Below are 22,884 nucleotides of genomic sequence, written 5' to 3' on the forward strand. Positions count from 1 at the left end.
GAAGTATCAACTGAAATACTTCCTGACTGAATGTTTCCACTATTTCAGTATATATTTCCGATTTCCAGTCATCACATTCCTTTTCTCTTTTGCTTTTGGTTAATGTTTCTTGTTGGTCAGTTGTCATTTTAAAATGTTAGTATTCTTACTGAAACCATGGAAAAGTGAAAGAAGAAAAATGTCTCTGCTCGGTAAATTAAAAGGGAAATGAAAATGTTGTGTGAGAGAAATTGACTAATTTTTGTTTACCATATTAATACCATGCTTAATATTTATGTGTGATATATCTTTGTGAATCATAGGTTAGATAGATGTCATGTTGTCTTTTTTTGCATTTTTTTTTCCAGGATTACAAGACTTACCTAGACTTTGTTCTTGCTTTGGAGAATCGAAAGGAACCTGCTGCACTCCAGTATATCTTTAAGTTATTAGATATGGAAAATAAAGGATACCTAAATGTTTTTTCCCTCAATTTTTTTTTCAGAGTAAGTGTTGAGATTGGTGTAAGTTTAACAAATGCTGTAGATAATACTGTTCACCATGGAACCATGTGAATCATTTGCCATTACCAGCAGAGCTCTAACCACATGGGACTTTTCATTCCAGCTGCTTGGCCTTCCCACCTTCCCAAGTTCTCAAAGGTGAATTAGTGTCTAATCTCCAAGTTATTTAACCATTAGATTACAATAAAACTCCAATAATGTATTATCCAACTGCTCGGAATTCCTGCAGTTCTGAAATCGGGCTCCTCACTGGGTGACGTTTCTCATGATCCCTTTCAACTCACTGGGACCCTATTTCCTGCACTCCCATTGAACTTAGTTGGCTCATCGGAAAAGTTATAAATATATTACACAGAAGTTTAATATAATAATGTGTTGCGATGTTAATAGGGAATAACATCCAGTAGTACCAAAATTCTGCTAGTCTTGCACCACCAATGTTCTGAGCATGCCAGCTTATCAAAGTTTAACTGCATTATATATTCTTTAGTGCAATATATTGTTAATTAAATGAAACTCGAATTTAGTTAAGATTGTTTTCACTATATATAGTAATACCTAAATCTGTTTACACAGTACGCATCCATTATTTTCACCATTAAGTAATTTAAGCATTGTGTCACTAGGTAATAAAAGTGGCAAAGCAAGTAGATAGTGGTAAAGAAGGCATATGGTAACAGTTGCTTTCATCGCTAAGGCATAAGTTATAAGAATCACGAAGACATGATGCAGTTGCTTGAAAGTTTGGTTAGGCTGCACTTCTGGTTAGTGTGTGCATTTTTGGTCACCCCATTACAGGAAGGGTGCAGAGGATTCAGAAGAGGTTTACTGAGCCAGTAAAAAGAAGCAAAGTTTAAGCAGAGTGGCCATTGTTGGAGTGGTCGGGGTTTAGCTCCACAGGCTTGGGTGAGAACAGGCCCAGTTTGAGTTTGATAAGTTAGAGGTATAACAAGCGTAGGCAGGACGATAGTAGAATGCTCCTCCTGTGAGATGAGGGATTTCAGAGTACCTAATGGTCTCGCTGATGATTATCTCTGCAGGAAGTGCACCCAACTAACTGACTAGTCAAGGAACTGGAACTGGAGCTGGATGCACTCAGGACCATCTGAGAGGCTGAAAACTTTAGCAATGAGACTTACTAAGGTGGTGACGCCCAGGGTGCAGTCTTCAGATAGTAGGTGGATGACCACCAGAAGAAGTAAGCAGAGTTCACCATGGCTATTCTCTTCAGCAACAAGAATACCCCTGTGGGTGCTGCAGGATGTGGGGGAGGGGGTTGGACATGACCTATCAGGACACAGCATCAGCAGCAAGATCATTGGCACTAATGCCGGCTCTGAGGCTCTGCAGGGAAGGGTAAAATCAGGCAGGAGTGATAGGAGACTTGGTAGTCAGAGGAACAGACAGCAGATTCTGTGGCCATGAGAAGAAGCCGTGATGGCATGTTGCTTCCGAGGTGCTAGTGTCCAGGATGTCTCAGCGGCTACAGAAGATTCTCAAGAGCGAGGATGAGCAGTCAGAGGTTGTGTTGCATAATGACATACTGTAGGTAGAGAGGGGGAAGAGGTCCTGCGCAGTGAGTATACGAAGTTGGAGAAGAGGCTGAAGCTGTGGGTTACTCCCAGTACCACAAACTAGTGAGGGCAGGAATAGGATGATAGTACAGATGAATAAGTGGCTGAGGAAGTAGTGCAGGAGGCACGGTTTCAGGTTTCTGGATCATTGATATCTCTTCTGGGGAAATTGTGACCTGTACAAAAAGGACGAATACGGGGTGGGGGTGGGATGCAATATCTGCAGGTAGGTTTGTTAGAGCTGTTGAGGAGGGTTTAAACTAAGTTTGCAGAAGGATGGGAACCAGAGTGATAGGGCTGATGATAGGGCAATTGGTATACAATGAGATGCAGTGTGAGTGAGATTGTGAGGAAGGACAGGCAGATGACAGGGCAAAATTGCAATCAATGGCATGAGCAGAAGTATAACATGGGGTCAAAATTGAAAAGGGTGATGAATAGAGTACTGGAGATATATCTGATGGCATGCAGTTTATGGAATAAGATAGATGATCGTATGCAGTTAGGGATTGGCAGATATGATGTTGTGGGCCTGCTGAAGGATTTGGCCCAAAACATTGACTACTTTTTTCTCTAGATGTTGCCTGGCCTACTGTGTTCCTCCAGCATTTTGCATGTGTTGTTTGATGTTGTAGGCATCACTGAATCATGGCTGAAAAGATAGTTGGGAACTTAACATCCAAGGATGCACCTTGTATTGAAAGGTAGGCGGGGGGATGGAGTGGCTCTGTTGGTAAAAATTGAAATCAAATCCTTAGAAAAAGGTGACACAGCACCGGAGTACGTAGGATCCTTGTGTGTAGAGTTAAGAAACTGCAAAGGGAAAAAGACCTTGATGGGAGTTATGTACAAGCCCCCAAACAGTAGCCAGGATGTGGGATATAAATATCAATGGGAAATAGAAAAGGCATGTAATAAGTTAACGATAGTCATGGGAGATTTCAATATGCAAGTAGATTGGGAAAATCAGGTTGGTGCTGGATCTAAGAGAGGGAATTTTTCGAGCAGTCTGTGGTTGAGCTCACTTGGGGAAAGGCAATTCTGGATTGGATGTTGTGTAATGAATCAGATTTGATTAGTTTAAGGTGAAGAAATCCATTGAAGGCAGCGATGATAATATGTTAGAATTTACCCTGCAGGCTGTGAAGGAGAAGCTAAAATCGGACGTATCAATATTTCAGTGGAGTAAAGGGGATTGCAGAGGCATGAGAGAGAAGCTGGTCAAAGTTGATTGGAAGGGGACAATACTAGAGGTGACATCAGAGCAACAATGGATGGAGTTTCTGAGGGCAATTCAAAAGGTGCAGAATAAATACATCCCAAAGAGAGGATGAAGCAACTGTGGTTGACAAGGACTGTCAAAGACAGCATAAAAGTGAAAGAGATGGCATATACAATAGCAAAAATAGTGGGAAGTTAGAGGGTTGGGAAGCTTTTAAAAACCAACAGAAGGCAACTAAAAAACCATAAGGAGAGAAAAGATGAGATATGAAGGTAAGCTGGCTAATAATATTGAAGAGAATACTAACGGTTATTTTCATATATATATAAAGAGTAAAAGAGAGTCGAGAGTGGATATTGGACCACCAGAAAATGATGCTGGAGAGTATGTAATGGAGGTTGATGAAATAGCGAATGTACTTCACAAGTATTTTGTTTTAATCCTCACTGTGGAAGCCACTAACAGATGCTAGAACTTCGAGAACATCATGGGGCAGAAGTGAGGGTTGTTGCTATTATATTACTAAGCGTTTGGGAAGCTGAAAGGTCCGAAGGTAGATGTCACCTGGACCAGATGGACTATATCCAGGGTTCTGAAGGGGGTAGCTGAAGAGATTGTGGAAGCATTAATAATGATCTTTCAGAAATCAGTAAATTCTGGAGTGGTTTTGGAGGACTGGAAAATTGCAAATGTCACTTCACTCTTTAAAAGGGAAAGAGGTAGAAGAAATGAAATTATAGGCCAGTTAGCCTAGACATCAGTGATTGGAAAGATGTTGGAGTCCTTTATTAAGGATGTGGTTTCAGTGTACTGAGAAGTGCATGGTAAAATAGGCTATTGACAGCATAGTTTCCTTGAGGGGAAATCTTGCTTGGCAAATCTGCCAGAATTCTTTGAGGAAATAACAGGCAGATTAGACAAAGGAGAGTCAGTGGACGTTGTGTACTTGGATTTTTGTAAGGCCTTTGACAAGGTGCTGCTCATGAGGCTGCTTAACAAGATAAGAGCCCAGGATATTACAGGAAATATACTAGCATCAATAGAAGATTGGCTGACTGGCAGGAGGCAAAGAGTCAGAATAAAGGGGGCCTATTCTGGCTGGCTGCCAGTGACTAGTGGTTTTCCCCACAGGTTACCTTCTTTTCATATTGAATGGCAACGATTTGGATGATGGAATTAATGAACTTGTAGCCAAGTTTGCAGGCAACACAAAGATAGGTGGAGGGGCAGGCAGTGTTGAGAAAGCAGGGAGTCTGCAGAAAGACTTGCACAGATTGGGAGAATGAGCAATGAAGTGGCAGATAGAATATAGTGTAGGGAAGTGCATGGTCATGCACTTTGGTAAAAAGAATAAAGGTGTGGACTATTTTCTAACTGGGGAAAAAATTCAAAAATCAGAGGTGCAAAGGGACTTGGGAATCCTCGTTGTGAGTTCCCTGGAGGTTAACTTGCAAGTTGAATCAGTGGTAAGGAAGGCAAATGTAATGTTAACATTTATTTCAAGAGGACTAAAATATAAGAGCAAGGATATGAAGCTGACCCTTTATAAGGTATTGGGCAGACCACACTTGGGGCATTATGAGCAGATTTGGGCCTCTTAGGAAATTATGTGCTGGCATTGGAGATGGTCCAGAGGAGGTTTATGTGATTGATTCAAGAAATGAAAGGGTTAATGTATGAGGAATGCTTGATAGCTCTGTATCTGTACTCATTGGAGTTTAGAAGAATGGGGTAGATTAATTGAAACCTATCAAATATTGAAAGGCCTAGATAGAGTGGATGTTGAAAGGATGTTTCCTATAGTGGGTGAGTCCAGAGGGTCAGTGTGGTCATGGTGGAGGATTACAAATACCTGGGGATATGAATTGACAATAAACTGGACTGGTCAAAGAACACTGAGACTGTCTACAAGAAGGGTCAGAGCCATCTCTTTTTCATGAGGAGACTGAGGTCTTTTAACATCTGCTGGACAATGCTGAGGATGTTCTACAAGTCTGTGGTGGCCAGTGCTATCATGTTTGCTGTTGTGTGCTGGGGCAGCAGGCTGAGGGTAGCAAACACCAACAGAATCAACAAACTCATTCGTAAGGCCAGTGATGTTGTGGGGATGGAACTGGACTCTCTGACGGTGGTGTCTGAAAGGGGGATGCTGTCCAAGTTGCATGCCATCTTGGACAATGTCTCCCATCCACTACATAATGGACTGGTTGGGCACAGGAGTACATTCAGCCAGAGACTCATTCCACCGAGATGCAACACAGAGCATCATAGTAAGTCATTCCTGCCTGTGGCCATCAAACTTTACAACTCCTCCCTTGAAGGGTCAGACACCCTGAGCCAATAGGCTGGTCCTGGACTTATATCCTGGCATAATTCACATATTACTATTTAATTATTTATGGTTTTTGCCCCAACCAAGAATAAAGTATATTTATACTCTATTCTTGGTTGAGGCAACTGTAACGAAAATCAATTTCCCTCAGGATCAGTAAAGTATGACTATGACTATGACTATGTCTTTGGGTTAGTCTAGGACCAGAAGGCACAGCCTCAGAATAGAGGGACATGTATAGTAGAGTTGAGAAGCAATGTCTTTAGCTAGATGGTGGTAAATCTGGAATTCTTTGTCACAGACTGCTGTGGAGACCAAGTCATTGAGTATACTTAAAGCAGAGTTTGATAGGTTCTTGGTTAATCAGGGTGTCAAAGGTTACAGAGAGAAGGCAGAAGAATGGGGTTGAGGGGGATAATAAATCAGCCATGATTAAATGTTGGAACAGACTCGATAGGCTAAGTGGTCTAATTGTACTCCTGTGTTTTATATTCTTGTTAGTAAGGAGAGATTGGACAAACTTATCATTTTCTCTGGAGTTTTAGAGGCTAAGAGAAGATCTGATAGAAGTTTATAACATTATGAGAGGCACAGATGGAGGCTGATAGAGTCATTCCGGGGTAGAAATGTCAAATTCTTGAAGACATAATTTTAAGGTTAAGGGAAATATTTCAGAAATGTGTGGGCTAAGTTTTTTTTTTAAACAGCGTGGTAGTAGCTGGGATGTGCTACTGGGGATGGTGGTGGTGATGGAAATGATAGTGGCATTCAAGAGGCTTTTGGATAGGCACAAGAATATGGATGGAGTGGAGGGATACAGATCAGGTGTAAACTGAAGGAATTAGCTTAATTGACACCATGGCCTGCACAGGTTTTGTATACCAAAGGGCCTGTTTATACTATAAAATACTGTAACCTCCGAATTAATAGCCAATTGTTCAGTGTACATTCTAAACATGTGCACAGAATGATGTTGCATTAGATTTTCCAAAATTTTGATCAAGCAAGAAAGAGAACAGAATTTTATGTTCCAGTCAGGATGATGGAAACCTGTACAGACTTACATTAGAGTGCTGGGGTCTTTTGTTGCTCAAGATGCAGACCTTTGTGAAGTTACCCACTTGTTAATTGAAAAGCAAAAAACAGTAGTTGCTGTAAATCTAAAATGAAATCAAAACACTGGGGATATTCAGAACAACAGGCAGTACCTTCCCAGTGAGAAACAGGACACTGAAATGTTTTCCATTAATGTCTTTGGGCACAGTGCTTTGAGAGCTGATTTTTAAGATAGTGGATCTGTTGATCTGAAACACTCAACATGGTGGTATTGCTGCACAATGCTCCCACCCTTGTGAAAATGGCCTCTCCAGAATGATTGCAATGATAACAAATAGTGATGTGTCATTAACAGATGTATCAGCGAATAGTAGATTGGTGAGGACTAAAACCTGCTGGAGCCCAGCTGTATGTATTGGGTTTGGGTCAGGTGCAGTATATATTCCAGTAAATGTTCAGGGTCGGGTAGGGCCATGCCAGCTCGGCTCGCTCCTTTATGCTGATCAGGCTGATTTGTTTAGTACCACCACCGGACTTGCATTGTTACCATAAGATATAGGAGCAGAATTAGGCCATTCAGCCCATCGAGTCTGCTCTGCCATTTCATCGTGGCTGATCCAATTTTCCTCTCAGCCCCAATCACCTGCCTTCTCCCTGTATCCCTTCATGCTCTGACCAATCAAGAATCTATCAACCTGTGCCTTAAATATACATAAAGTCTTGCCTCCACAGCTGCCTGTAGCAAAGAATTTCACAGATTCACCACTCTCTGGCTAAAGAAATCCCTCTTCATCTCCGTTGTAAAAGGACGCTTCTCTATTTTGAGACTGTGTCCTCTATTCTTAAGACTCTCCCACTGTAGGAAATGTTTTCTCCACGTCCACTCTATAAAGGCCTTTCCCCATTCAATAGGTTTCAATGAGGTCACCCCTCATTCTTCTGAATTCTACTGAATACAGGCCCAGAGCCATCAAACACTCTTCATATGACAAACTATTCAATCCTGGAATCATTTTTGTGAACCTCCTTTGAACCCTCTCCAGTTTCAGCACATTGTTTCTAAGATAAAGGGCCCAAACATGTTCATAATATTCCAAGTGAGGCCTTGCCAGTGTTTTATGAAGTTTCGACATTACGTCTTTGCTTTTATATTCTAGTTCTCTTGAAATGAATGCTAACATCACAGTTGCCTTCCTCACCACAGTCTCAACCTGAAAATTAAACTTTAGGGAATCCTGAACAAGGACTCCCAAGTCCCTTTGAACCCAGTTTTTTTCTATTTTGTCTCCATTTAGAAAATAGTCAACCCTTCCATTTCTTCTATCATTCACTTCCTGACACTATATACCATCTGCCATTTCTTTTTCCGAGTCGGTCTAAGTCCTTCTGTAGCCTCTCTACTTCCTCAAAACTACCTGCACCTCCACCTATCTTCAGGTCTTCTGCAAACTGTACAAAGCCATCAATTCCATCATCAAAATCATTGACATATAAAGTAAGAAGAATCGGTCCCAACACAGACCCCTGTGGCTCCTTTTATTCCTACTCTTTGCCTCCTGCCAATCAGCCATGACTTTATCCATGCTAGAATTTTTCCTGTAATACCATGGACTCATAACTTGTTACGCAGCCTCATGTGTGACGCCTTGTCAAAGGCCTTCTGGAAGTTCAAGTACAGAACATCAACCGATTTCCCTTTGTCTATCTTGTTACTTCTTCAAAGAATTCCAATGAATTTGTCATGCAAGGTTTTTCCTGAGGAAACCATGCTGACTACTGCCTACTTTATCATGAGCCTCCAAGTCCCCTGAGACATCCTGAATAATCTACTCCAACATCTTCCCAACCACTGAGGTCAGACTAACTGGCCTATAATTTCCTTTCTTCTGCCACTCTCCCTTCTTGAAGAGTGGAGTGACATTTGCAATTTTCCAGTCTTGTGGAACCATTCCAGAATCTAGTGATTCTTGAAAGATTATTGCCCCCATGATCTCTTCAGCCACCTCTTTCAGAACTCTGGGGTGTACACCAACTGGTCCAGGTGACTCATCTACCTTCAGACCTTTCAGTTTCCCAAGAACCTTCACTCTCATTATGGTAACTTCACACACTTCATGCCCCCGACACCTGGAACTTCCACCATACTGCTAGTGTCTTCCTCAGTAAAGACTGATGCAAAATACTTATTCAGTTGGTCCACTATTTTGTTGACCCCATTACTACCTGTCCAGCATTGTTTTCCAGCGGTCCGATATCCACTCTTGCCTCTCTTTTACACTTTATGTATCTGATGAAACTTTTGATATCCTATATTCTTGATGAATATTTATTTTTTTTCATCCTCAAACAGATCAATAGCTTGTTTGAGATTGTTGTATTTAAGATGTGGAAGTAGTTATGTAATTTGGCTGAGGTCCAATGGACTATGGTCAGGCTTTTTTTGAACAACCCATAGAGATAGAGCCATCTGCTGCAGCCTCATTCTGACAGCAGCATCCTTCAGGGTTTGGCCAGATTATCTAGGTACCAAACCATCCTCAGCAATGGAATATATAATCTCCACCCAAAGTACATTATTTTAGTGGCTTCTCTGAATGGTGCCTCATAAAGGGAGGTGAGAATCAGCACAAGAGTTCATTGTTATTCAACCTGTTGATATATAACAGAGTCTAGCGAATACTGAGAACTCCCAATAATCAAGACTCCACTGTGCTGATGCTGAAAGGTGCTTGGGATACTGTCTCATAGACATAATTATGAATGAATGCAAGCTGGAGACTTTGACACCTGGTTTCATTTATCAACAAGGCATGCTTTGCAGAATAATGCCTTGATATATTGCATATGTCTACCTACTTTTTGATGATTTAACGACCATGTAGTGACAGGTGGGCCAAACATTAGCGTGAAGCTGGAGTCACATACAAGGCAGATTCGTTCCCTCCATGACATTAGCAAAGCTGTTCGGTTTTCATGGAAATTAATAAACTCTAAACAAATGTTCGTTACATGTTTACAAACCTAAATGCTGACATAGATTTTAGCAAAAGCATTTTGCTGATTTATTTGCAATTGAAATGAAGTTAATGTTATTTGTTTGTATTCATATAGGCTATCCAGGAGCAAATGAAGCTTCACGGGCAGGAACCAGTTTCTTTTCAGGATGTTAAGGTATATTTGTAACTGTGAGAAGTGATATTGATGATAAATAATACAAAAGCACAACTATTTTGCAATTTGTCATTTGATCAACATAATAGATGGGGACAGGAATAAATTGTTTATCACAAATCAAAAGCAGTGATTGGGAGTACCAAATGTTTGTCTAGCGACTTTCCTTTCAAATTGTTGGTATTCCTATTGCTCTACGAAGACCTATGCACATTAACATACAGCTTTAAATTGCACCTCCACAATCCAACTGTAAAAAGGCACACGAACCTGCAATTATGCCTCATTTTGTAGAAATGTGGCAACAAGTTTCTGTTGGGAGCTCTGGAAGCCCTAGCTCAGCTGTTACACCTTGGTAGAATAAGAAAACTTAGGCTTGTTTTACTGTAATTAATGTTTGATCTATAAAATTCTCTAAAGAACATTTTAAATTTTGCAGGATGAAATCTTTGACATGGTTAAGCCTAAGGATCCATATAAAATCACCCTTCAAGATTTAATAAGCAGTGGGCAAGGTGACACTGTCAGCAGCATTCTGATTGATCTAAATGGATTTTGGACTTATGAAAACCGAGAAGTTCTTGTTGCAAGTGACAACGATGGTGGTGCTGATCTGGAAGATTCATGATTTTGTGCATTGCTTGTTTTTCTTTCCCCTCAGTTATAATTGATCAGTATTTGTACTGAGTTTTTAAAACTGTACATAGTGTAACAATAGTTTGCGTAAAATTTTATTAAAGTTTTGTAATTTACAAAAGTGAATAGACAATTTATTTATAAAGAACAAACTACAAATAAATAATGTAATTATATAGATTAAACAATAAACACCTGATGTGCAGTATTATTATAATAGCAGATTCATGACAGAAGGTCAAATTAGGTGAAAAGTGAATGACTTTAACAAGGCACAGCTGCATTTTAATCAGTGAATTAAGGCCTGTTTTTGGGGGGGAGGGGAGGAGTGCTGAACTTGAGTGCCTGTTTAACCTCCTTTTGTAGAGCTTCCTCTAAGAAGGGATAGGATCACCTCTTTGTTTGGTTTCCGTTATAGGTGTAGGATCATTTTCTATTTCAAAACTGACATTTACAAATGATGCGTTAACCGCTGGCAAACCCTCATGTGAACTGACTACATCTTGCTGCTTTTCCATTTGTTCTTGGAAATTCTTTTCAGCTTCTTCTGACATTTTATTTTCTTCCTCGTCTTCCTCCTCCTGTAACATTTACAGTTTCAAATATTAGCAGTCTTACTTAGGCAAACTGGCAATTAAGCTTAATTCAATAAAATTCCTTTACTTAATTCTTTGCAATAAATTGTTTAATCTAATGCCAATTCTCTACGGTTTCCTGCTCTTCTGCAACAATTCACCAACCAGATACAGATAGCGATTTTAACTGATGTTTCGATGACAAACTTTTCCATCTTCATCAAGGATGATGCCTGGGCAGGTCTAGTCTGATGGTGTATATATACCGTTATCCGTCAGTCTTCATCCAATCAAGTTTCTGCTTGCCCCACCTTGTTTACAACCGAATTCTAGTTTTTACCTAGAGTGAGACCTTTGTCTTTGTTAAAATTCTTTTTCTCTAGTTTTATTTCAATGGCTTCCTTCATGGCCCGGATCAACACATTGACCTCGTATGGAGGCTTGCGTGCTTCGAGGACTCCACCAGGCAATGATGCCAACTCAGGGCCACCCATGTTGGACAAGATGCCAGATGGAGATTGATCCAACCCCAGCTCCCAAACTGACAGACTCGCATCTGCCCCTACGGGGCCACACTTCATCATGACAATTAGAGGTGTGAAGAGAAAAACACCTGCCATACAAAACAACAACAATTTCAATGGCTTCCTTCACCATGCAGTCCCAAAAGCCATTGGCGTGGCACAGTAGTTTTGTGCTGTCAAAGGCAATCCTATGGCCGTTGTGAATGCAATGATGTTCTATCAATTTCTTTGGGTAACCCAAATGGTTACACCTCCTGTGCTCCTTAGAACATAGAAATCACAGCACATTACAGGCCCTTTGGCCCACAAAGTTATGCTGACCATGTAACCTAATCTAGAAACTGCCTAGAATTTTCCTACCATAGCCCTCTAGTTTTCTAGGCTTCATGTATCTTCATGTACCTTTTCTCCTTGATGCGAGTTTCCACCGTCTGCCCTGTCTGGCCAATATGCACCGCTCTGCATTCACAGGGAATCCTGTAAACACAAGCCACCCTAAGTCCCAGGTCATCTTTGACCTGCTTAAACTGTGATTTGGGCTTCCTTACAGATCGCCAGGATCCTAAAGAAATACTGGATTAATACCATCCACAAACCCGTAAGGAAGCTCAAATTACAGCTTATGCAGGTCAAAGTATTGAGTATTGGAGGACAATTACTTGATGTGAATGTAGTGCTTCCATGGTATAGAATTGCACAGGAATACGTAAAAGTAGGATTCCACTCTGGACAACTTGCTTGAACTTTTGGTTTTAAGTTGACTTTTTTTCCAAAATTATGTTTGATATCTGTGTTTTAAACCTTGGCGCTATGTTATATCAAAGAAATAGAAATGTCTGGAAATTTGATAGAGTTTGCAAACTACCTTAAGCCTCTTGGATATAAATGAATTTTCAATTTCAAAGTTTAAAATATAATGTCAGTATCTTAGATTTGAAATGCTTCACATAGAAACATTTTAGGAAGAAGTATCCTGTTAAGTATCTTGTTAGAATCTACATTTTGTATTGCTGCTCGATCAATGATTACGTCTTGCTATTCCCCACTCCTGGTATCACCCACTCCCCAGAGCCCTCTCACCACCCCATGATGATCATGGCTATACCTATATAACGGAGACTCTTTGCAAATCAATAGGACTTTGCAGAGTTATGTCAGGAGTCCCTAAGTTGTAATGATCTGTATGCGGTACTTTTCCCGACTGACATTGGTTCCAAAAGATCTGTAGCGAGGGAACGTGACATTGCAGCAACTGCCCATTGTCTACAAATAATTTCTGTTCATTCAAATAACCTCTGTCCATGTAGATGTGACACAGATAAACCTTGTTCATTGATTTCAAAAGAGAGAAATGATTATGAGCACTATATTAGTATTTTTAGATGTAAATATTAAAATTTAAATTGTGTCAGATCGTCATACAGTTGTTGATGGTGCCTAAGTTCAGAGACAAGCCTAAGATGGCTGTTGTTTATTCCTTATTCCTCTTCAAGTCATGAATGATCCTGGAGCCATGATCTAAAGCTTCCTTTTCTCTGCATTGGGTAAACTTTCTAAAGCACTAAATGCAAATTCTGAGGCTATATATGGGGAATTACAGATCATCTTTGTCGTCTCTAATTAGTTTAAGGAGTTCAAATGTGCTTACTTTTTTTTCCACAAGCACCTCCAAAGTGAGATTTGAGACAAATTACACATTCTTTACTGAATAATAGCATGCCATTTGCTTACCTCCTTCTTTATTCTATAGTACTCATCGATAGCATACTGGTATTTTGGTGCATTTATACCAAAAAGGGAAGCTAATTTTTCTCCTAAGAAGTCGCACACTATTCAAAACAAAATTACAAAATTGTTAATGAATGTTCAGTTTTATCATTGTCAGATTTTGTTTGTTTTCTAGTTGTTGATTTTATTTAATTTTTTACTCTTTATTCTGTCAACTAATTACACTCCTGCATCTAATCACAGAACCATCATCCAATCCAGACAAAAGACCATTGTAGTTAGTGATACTACCTGAATACCATGCTTACCAGATAGTGTTCCTGTTGCAAATCTTAGCATGTAGAACCACAGAAATGGGCCCCATGGAAGTTTGCTCTAGAAAAAAAAGTTTGATACTTTATACCTGGACACTCATACTGCCAGGATTCGCAAAAATAACTTTATAGTACATTTTAATCTTACCACATCAATTGTAGGCAACAAATCTCTCTTATCTTCTTCCTGCTCTTCTTCATCAGTGCTATACTCCTCCATAGTTTCGCCACTTGCAAAGTGAATGATTCTCCGAGGAACCTTTTGTTTCCTTGTGCTCACGTCTCCAAGTTCTATATTCTCAAATGATTTTCCACTTGCTTGCAGCTTTTAAGAAATAAACCATTTAGATGAATCACAAAAGAATAAATTTGACAGTGTCAATTCCAGACATCCCAACTCTCCCGGAAGTTCCAGGAGCCTCCCGCATATGAATTAGTGGCTCCCTGATGCCCGTAAATTACATACAATATCACAGAAATCAATTTTTTTTGAGAGCGAGCGAGAGCAAGCAAGCAAGCGAGAGTGCGAGAGCAAGTGAGAGCGCAAGAAAGCAAGCGAGAGAGTGCGAGAGAAAGCGTGAGAGACAGAGCAAGGGCGCACCATGGCAGAGTGTTCCAAAAAAAAAACATACGTCACCCCAGACTACACTAAAGTGTACCCCTGCCTAATAGGGGTCAAAAATAATGACAGTATTGCTCGCTGCACTGTTTGCAACAGTGACTTTTCTATTGCCCATGGTGGGTTAAGACTGTAAAAGACATGTTGAGGTGAGTTTAACAGGTGTCATTCGTTCATTAGCATAGCTAACGTTATTTAAACTAGCTGGCTGGCTGCTAAGGAGCTACTCTATGGCAGACATCCTACCTCTCCCAGAAGTCTCCCGCAAATTGATGGTGCTACCTCCCTGAAATCAGTTTTTGCAGGGTGGGATGTCTGCAGTTCGTAGTAGATGTTGCCTTATCCTGAACATTGAAGTGTATGCTGACAGAAATTCAAATAAAAACTGGCGGAGGAAGTACGAGCGCTGTCCTGCTGCATTTCCTGCTACTGCCCTACTCACTTGGATCCATGACGTACAGTACACAGACACCTTCTGTCCAGTTTCAGCATAACTTGAAAAATCAGTCTCCAGTTGCTTACATTTTCTTTGGAAAGGAAATTCAAGGTATTGGATTTTAGCATTACTGAGATCAGCCCTATTAAGCCAGTACTGTCATCCTATATTTACATAGGTCAAAAATATTGGACAGGCTGGGTCAAGTTATGAACAATCATCCATCATATCCACTCTTGAAATATGAAAGCTCCTTGTTTGATACAGCAACTGGGATGTAAAGAACCTATAACAGTAAATGAGCTGGTTTTAGTTACACAATGTTTTCCACAACTGTTATCAGATGTACTCTCAAATATCATGGTGTGTTTTTAAAGGAGTGTGCTACCCAGAGTGTGTTAACCAAGTGATTTTAAATTTTAATTTTAAAGTCTCAATATAACAATTCCTTTGTAACAAGATTAAAATCATTTCTGATTATCTCTATCATTGTTCCTGTCGATGCCAGGAAATATTTTTTCAGTCATCTTGTCCCAGAATTAGTTTTGAGATTCCCTCTCATCAGGATATCCTTGAAGGGCCCAAGAGTTACTTTATAATGATTTCAATTCAGAGCCAGAGGGAAGAGATTTTTAAAAAAGACAACTCTCAAAGAGTCAATCTTGAATTGTCTCTGCACTGAAGTTTCCCACAAGCATTGACTGGAACATGAAAAGGAAGTCAGTCCTCATTGAGGGGTCAGTGGAAGATACGGTGAGCAGTGTCACATTCCAGGGCGTCAATCTTTCAGAGGGCCCAACACACTGATGCAATCACAACAAAGCCAAGTCAGTAGTTTTACTTTGTTAAGACTTTAAGGAGATTTGGTATTCTTCACGAAAGACCCCCACCATTCAGGACATGCCCTCTTCTTGATGGGGGAAAAAGACCACAAAGCTGAACACCCACACTCGACAATTCAGGAACAGCTTCCTTCTCTCCACGGTCAGATTTCTGAATGATGCACGATCACTAACTTCCTATTTATTTTTGTAATTTATAATAATTGTCTTTGCACTGTACTGCTGCTGCAAAATAACAAACTCCACGTCATCTCAGTCGATGATAATAAATCTGATTCTGACCTTTCCCAAGGCAACAGGGAACAGAAATAGCACACAAAATATAATATTGCATTGTTTTAACACAGCCAACTCTACCAACTCGGTACTATTGTATTATGACACAGTAACTGGACACATCCAATACTAAGACATATCCCTCATCTCACTTCTGTTGAGCACTCTTCCGTGCACAAACCAATTGCATCACACACACACAAAAGAGAACGTGCATACTCTGGAATTGCATTAGGACAACTTTCCTACTCTTTGTTTTGTGTTACAAGATATTTTACTTAAGTGGGGCAGGCAGGATCATCTCAATTTTGTTTTGCACCTCTGACAATGCAGTGCTCCATAGTCTCATTCAGGTCTCTGTAAAATAATGTAAAACCATGATGTTCAAACCTGAAGGACAGAATGTTACCACTGAATTGTTGGAGGCCTATAAAAAGGGAAAAGTAATAAACATCCAGTGTAGTAGAATTTTGGTCAAATGAATGCTTCAAGGCAGAGAGATTTCGAGACAGTTCCTTGGGCAGTTTACATGCCAGTTTTCAATAGCAAGTGGGACCTGTCAGGATTTGTCTGCAGAGCAGAATACTGCTTGCATTGTTATTAAATTAGCAAGGACCAATAAAAAGAAGTGAGCAGAGCGGCCATTGTTGGAGTGGGCCAGGGTTAGAGTGGAAGGCTTTAGCTCAACAGGCTCTGGTGACAAAGGCGGAGGCTCTACGTTTTTTTTCTTCCTTTGTTTATTAGTATATAGTGCATTGAGAATAGATCCAGGGTTAGTGATATGTCCTTTGTGTGAGATGTGGGAACACTGGGAGACCCCCAGTCTCCCTGATAACTACATCTGTATTAAGTGCATAAAGCTACAGCTCCTTATATACCACATTAAGGAACTGGAGGTGCGAAGCTGGATGGCCTTCAGCTCATATGGGAAAATGAGGCGCTGATAGATAGAAGCTAGAGGGAGGTAGTCACTCCTAAATTGTACAAGGCAGATAGCTGGGTGACTGTCAGGAAAGGGAAAGCAAATGCGAATAGGTAGCCACTGCAGAGGAGCCCTGTGGCCATTCCCCTCAGTAATAAGTACACCACTTTGGATACTGTTAGAGAGGACGAGCTACTGGGGGAAGGTGCAGCAACTGGGCCTTGGGCCCCGAGTCTCTCTCTGTGGCTCAGAAGAGAAGTGCAGTAGTGATAAGGGATTCCATAATTAGAGGAGCAGACATGAGATTCTGTGGATGCAAAAGAGACACTTGGATATTATGTTGTCTCCCAGGTGCCAGAGTCACAGATGTCTCGGATCCTAAAGGGGGAGGGTAAACAGATGGAAGTTATGGTACATATTGGTACCCACAGTATAGGTAGGAAAAGGGATGAGGTCCTAAAGGGAGAATGGGAGGAGTTAGGGAGAAAGCTGAAAAGCAGAACCTCAAGGGTAGTAATATCTGGATTGCTGACTGTGTCACGTGCCAGTGAGGGTAAGATGGGATGATTTGGCAGAAGAATGTGTGGCTGAGGAAATGGTGCAGAGAGCAAGGGTTCAGATTTCTGGATCACTGGGATCTCTTCTGGGGAAGTATGATCATTAACTTGGTATAGTCATTAACTTGTATCACAAATGCACCTTATTATTTGTGAATTTACTAGTGGTAATGTTACCTAATGTGTTGTGTGTGTGTGAGTTACTGTGTTGTGCACCTTGGTCCAGAGGAACATTGTTTCATTTGGATGTATACATGTATACAGTTGAATGACAATAAACTCGAGCTTGAACAAAAAGGACGGGTTACAACTAAACTCGAGGGGCACCAATATCCTTATGGGCAAGTTTGCTAAAGCTGTTGGGAAAGGTTTAAATGAATTTGGCAGGAGGATGGGAACCAGAGTGATAAGGCTATGGATGGTCAGTTGGTTTACAAGAAGATGCAACATATAGTGAGACTGTGAGGAAGGACAGGTAGATGATAAGGCAAATTTGCCATCGGTTCAATTGAAGTATAACATGGGGGAAAATTGAAAAGGGTGATGAAAACGGGGTTGAAGGTTTTATATTTGAATGCTCGCAGTATGTGGAATAAGGTAGATGCTTGTGTGGCACAGTTAGGGATCAGCAAATATGACATGGGTATCACTGAGTCGTGGCTGAAAGAAGATCATGGCTGAGAACTTAACATCCAAGGACACACATTGTATCAAAAGGACAGGCAGATAAGCAGATGGGCTGGAGTGGCTCTGTTGGAAAAAAATGAAATCAAATCCTTAAAATGTCGAATCCTTGTGAGTAGAGTTAAGGAACTAAAGGGGTAAAAAGACCCTGATGAGAGTTACATACAGGCCTCCGAACAGTACTCAGGATGTGGGATACAAATTACAACAGGATATAGAAAAGGCAGGTAAAAAGGGCAATGTTATATTAGTTGAATTTCAAAATGCGGGTAGGTGGCTTTTTAGAGCAGCTTCTGGTTGAGCCCACTAGAGAAAATGCTATAGGTGTTGTGTAATGAATCAAATGTGTCTCGGGAGCTTGAGGTAAAGAAATCCTTAGGAGACAGAGATCATAATATGACAGAATTCACACTGCACTTTGAGAGGGAGAAGCTTAAGTCATTTATATTAGTATCACAGTGAAGTCAAGGGAATTACATGAGAGGGGAGGTGGCCAAAGTTGATTAGAAGGGGACACTAGCAGGGGTGATGGCAGGAGATCCTGGGAGCAACTTGGAAGGCACAGGATAGATACATTCCAAAGATGAAGGAATATTCTAAAGGGAGGATGACACAATCATAGCTGATAAGGTAAGTCAAAGACAGCATAAAAAGCAAAATTAGTGGGCAGTTAGATGATTGGGAAGCTTTTAAAAATCAACAGAAGACAACTAAAAAAGCAATACGGAGAGAAAAGATTAACTATAAAGATAAGCTAGCCAATGATATAAAAGAGGACACAAAAAGCTTTTTCAGATATATAAAGAGGAAAAGGGAGGTGAGAGTGAATATTAGACGACTGGAAAATTATGCTGGAGAAGTAGTAAAGGGAGACAAAGAAATGATGGACGAATTGAATAAGTATTTTGTCTTAGTCTTCACTGTGGAAGGTACCAGCAGCCTGATAAAATTTGAGAGTGTTGGGGGGCTGAGGGGTGCAGAAGCGAGTTTAATACCTATTACTAAGTAGAAGGTGCTTGGGAAGCACAAACATCTGAAGGTAGACATTGTTGGGAGGGGACGACCAACCTGGACCAGATGAAATACACCCCAGGGTTCTAAAAATTGGTTGCTGAAGAGATTGTGAAGGCATTAGTAGTGATCTTTCAAGAATAACTATATTCCGGAATGGTTTGGAAGGTCTGGAACATTGCAAATGCCACTTCACCATTTAAGAAGGGAGGGAGGCAGAAGAAAGGAAATTATATGCCAGTTAACCTGACTTCAGTGGTTGGGAAGATGTTGGAGTCAATTAGTAAGGATGAGATTTCAAAGTACTTGGAAGCACATAATAAAATAGGCCAGAGTCAGCATGGTTTCCTTAAGGGGAAATCTTGCCTGACAAATCAGTTGGAATTCTTTGAGGAAATAACAGGCAGGATAGATAGGCAAATGAGAGTCAGTGGGTGTTGCTTACTTGGATTTTCAGAAGGCTTTTGACAAAGTACCGCACATGAGGCTGCTTAACAAGATAAGAGCCCATGGTATTACAGGAAAGACACTGACATAGGTAGAAGACAGGCTGACTGGCAGCAGGAAAAGTGCGCGAAAAAAGGAGGCCTTTTCTAGTTTGCTGACGGTGACGAGTGGTATTCCACAGGACTTCGTGTTACTTTGAACTTCAAAAGGCATTGGTCAGAATGCACTTGGAGTATTGTGAGCAGGTTTGGGCTCTTTACCTAAGAAAAGATGTGCTCGCATTGGAAAGGCTTCAGAGGAGGATGATAGCAGGATTGAAAGCGTTATCGTATGAGGAGCATTTGATAAGAAGTTCGTTGTTGTCCTCAAAAACCTATTCTAAAATTGATGGAAGCTTAGTTATATACCAGAGAAATTAGATGCTGATTCTGTATAGCCAGCATTACTCTCAGATACCCTGAAGTAGCAACTTTTATCACAAAGGACCTTAGAGAGCCCATAACTGGAATATTATATATAGGGCTTGTTTCCCACCTAAAGGAAGAATAAACTTGGAATTGAAGCAAGAAAGATTCACCAGATTGATTGTTAGGGTGAAGGTTCCTCCTGTGAGGAGAGATGTACTGGATTGAATTGACTGGGTGTAAACTCTGTAAGAGTTTTGAAAAATGGTACAAAGCATATAGAATTATTTATAGTATTACCAAGGCTATACATCTAAGAACCACAAACTCTAAAGAAGAACTGAGACCAGTGGAAGTTTCTACACCTAGAGGTTAGTGAATCTTTGGAATTATTTATCGGAGAACAGTGGAGGATCACAGAAATAATAATAGATTTCTAGATATTAAATGATTCAGAAAATAGGATTTAGCCCAGGAATGTGGCAATGAGCTAACTGTCGCAATTGCAGAGCAAATGCAATGCCAAATGGTCTGTTTTTTTGCTCTTAATCCTGCCTACTTTCCAGAAACTTGGCATTCTGCGCATTCCTGTCAGTTTACATTCTTTTCCAAACTTTAGTCATTCTCATATCTTAAGGATGTGAATTCTTGTTCCTCTGATTCATTTTTGATGGGATGTTACTTTTTATTTCTAATTATCTGTCACAAAATTATTACAAAATTCACAGCTGCCCCAAATAATGGCTCAATCAATTCTTCATTTCCTACCCTGCCTTTCTGGAGCAGGAACGGATCAGAGATTATTCTGACGGGGCAGTGGCCGATTTCAGCCTACCCTAATGCCGTGTGTTCCTAGAGGGTTTATCAGTGATTTCCAGCAATACTGGTAAGACAGTGGCCAGCTCCTAGTCTGGCTGGACAGTGAAAGAAAATAATATGCTGCAAATCCGAAACAAAACTGAAAGAGCTGGAATCACTCAACAAATCAAGGCAGAATGGTTAACCTATCTTGGTCAGAATTGTGAAAGGGAAATACAAATTGGTTTTCATCAAGTGAGCAGATGGGGAGAGATGTGTAGAACAAATGAAGTATGTCTAATAGGGGTAAGTCAAGTAGCTTAAAGGGAATGGTTACCAGCATAATAAGCTCATTTCTCTATGAAATATACTATAAATGGTGAGGCTGTGGGATATGCCCCCCACACACTAGACTATATGAATAGAAATAAGAAAAATTGAACCAACATAATGACCAGCTGAAATGGCTAGTGTTGAAGCAGAGTGAAAGAAAGAATGAACTACTTAAAATTGTAGAATTCAATATGCAATCCTGATGGAAGAGGAGGTGTTGTTCCTCAAGCTTGACTTTGAACACATAGCAATGCAGGAGCCCAGAGGACCAAAGGTCAGAGTGGGCCAGCCAGAAGGTAGAGGTAGACAGCCAGTATCTTTTTTCCCGGGGTTGAAATGCCTAATACCAGAGGGTGTACATTAAAGGTAAGAGGGGCAAGTGTTCCACACAGAGAGTGGTGGATGCCTGGAATATGTAGCCTAGGGTGGTGGTGGAGGCGAATACCATATGGGCGTTCAAGAGGCGTTAAATAGGCACATGAAGGTACAGGAAATGGAAGGATTTGGATAATCTGTAGACAGTAGGGATTAGTTTGGCTGATCATTTGATTACTAATTTATTTAATTTAGCACAACATTGTGGGCTGAAGGGCCTGTTCTTGTGCTGTCATGTTCAGATCATGGAGTTACAAAGTGAGTGATCCCTGCGAAATGCTGAAATGGGAGGGGAAGGAGCTATTGCCCATTTAGGAACGATTGACGATCATCTACTTTATGTGACATATGGCAAAGAGTTACGGACAAGGATGAATCCCAGCCGCTCCCGAGGAGGGAATTGGAGACCGTTCCCGGCCGCTCTCGGGAGGGGGGAGGAAGGAGGCCGCTCCCGGTGGGGAACCAGAAAACACTCCCGGCGGCTGCAGGAAATACCGCCAGCCATTCTCGGCCGATCGGGCCCGGCTTCTCGCCCTGGCACCGCGCCCTCGCCGCCCGCCCACTGGGGTTATCCGGTCATTTGGGAACCCGCCTGTTCAGCACCGAGCCCCCTTCCTCACCTTCTCCGCGTCCATACTGCCCCCACTAAGCAGCACGTTGCCGGGGCTGAGGTAGAGGCCGAGACCGGGTAGCTTCTCCGCCATTTACTGCTGTTAGCGGTGACGAGCGGTTCACTAGCCAGAGTTCGCTGGATGGCCAGGCGGCGGCGGCAGCGGTGCGCTCCCCACTCAGACATAAACAGGCGGACTGAATGCAAAACAATCGGCCTGTGTCTGCAGGTGGGATTAGATTTCTGCCTGCATTAGATTAGTCAACACTATGTGCACCGAATGCCATGCCTTGGACTCGAAGAAATGCGAGTGAATTGCTTCGCCTGCGAGGACTAGCTGGATGTCTGGAAATTGGAAAGGAAGGAAACGAAAGATAGAAGTTGCATGGTCAGCTGCCACAAAGTGGGCACTGGTGTCTGGCCACCTAGTGACTAAGAACAAAATTCGGTTTGGAGGGCTACTACTTCCAACCAAATCGAACAAATCAGTTCGCCATCGTATTGAGAATAGCCATCGAGACAATATTTTAAAAGGGATCTCACCGCTCTCTCTGCCTGTATCAAGAAATTCAAATCTCTCATACATGAGAAGCTGTCCATTCCTGTCTTTAAAGAGAGCTCGGTGAGGAGAGAGGGTGATGAAAAAGTTCCCGAGAATGCTGAAATTTATTTGATTAGAGTTGAAGAAGATTGAGCAGGAAATTTTTATCCAAACCACTGTTGTGGCCTGTGTCAATGGACACGAAGCTCCATTCGGGTATAAATCTGACCTGCATTAAATATTCAAATCTTTCGTACATGATATTTCTTCATCTACTTTCAAGGAAGCACTGTGAGGCAGACTGACTCTATACAGTTATGCTACAGGTCAATCATGACCTAATAATGAAGCACTCTCAAAGCTGAATGGCGGGGTGGGGGGGGGGGAGTACCTA

General features: G+C 41.2%; 2 protein-coding genes across 3 annotated transcripts in view; one reads left to right on the top strand and one right to left on the bottom strand.

Annotated features, from left to right (window-relative positions):
- The window catches only part of ppp2r3c (protein phosphatase 2, regulatory subunit B'', gamma), a 28,227-nt gene extending 17,589 nt beyond the window's left edge, over positions 1-10,638 (top strand). The window contains exons 11-13 of one of the 2 annotated variants that reach the window (XM_072267717.1): positions 348-485; positions 9,799-9,858; positions 10,298-10,637. In XM_072267717.1, the coding sequence (XP_072123818.1) occupies positions 348-485; positions 9,799-9,858; positions 10,298-10,486 (387 nt within the window). In that variant the 3' untranslated portion in view covers positions 10,487-10,637. Of the gene's footprint in view, positions 1-347; positions 486-9,798; positions 9,859-10,297 lie in introns of both variants that reach the window. The other variant, XM_072267726.1, reaches the window with a different exon arrangement.
- fam177a1 (family with sequence similarity 177 member A1) lies at positions 10,559-22,358 on the bottom strand. Its single transcript, XM_072267752.1, has 5 exons — positions 21,960-22,358; positions 13,784-13,960; positions 13,630-13,696; positions 13,325-13,422; positions 10,559-11,075 (listed from the first exon to the last, which is right to left on the bottom strand). The coding sequence occupies exons 1-5, from the start codon at positions 22,041-22,043 to the stop codon at positions 10,869-10,871; spliced, it is 633 nt and encodes a 210-aa protein (XP_072123853.1). The 5' UTR covers positions 22,044-22,358; the 3' UTR covers positions 10,559-10,868.
- Between the last annotated feature and the right edge of the window lie 526 nt (positions 22,359-22,884).

The sequence above is a fragment of the Mobula birostris genome, chromosome 1, assembly GCF_030028105.1.
Source record: "Mobula birostris isolate sMobBir1 chromosome 1, sMobBir1.hap1, whole genome shotgun sequence".
NCBI lineage: Eukaryota > Metazoa > Chordata > Chondrichthyes > Myliobatiformes > Myliobatidae > Mobula > Mobula birostris.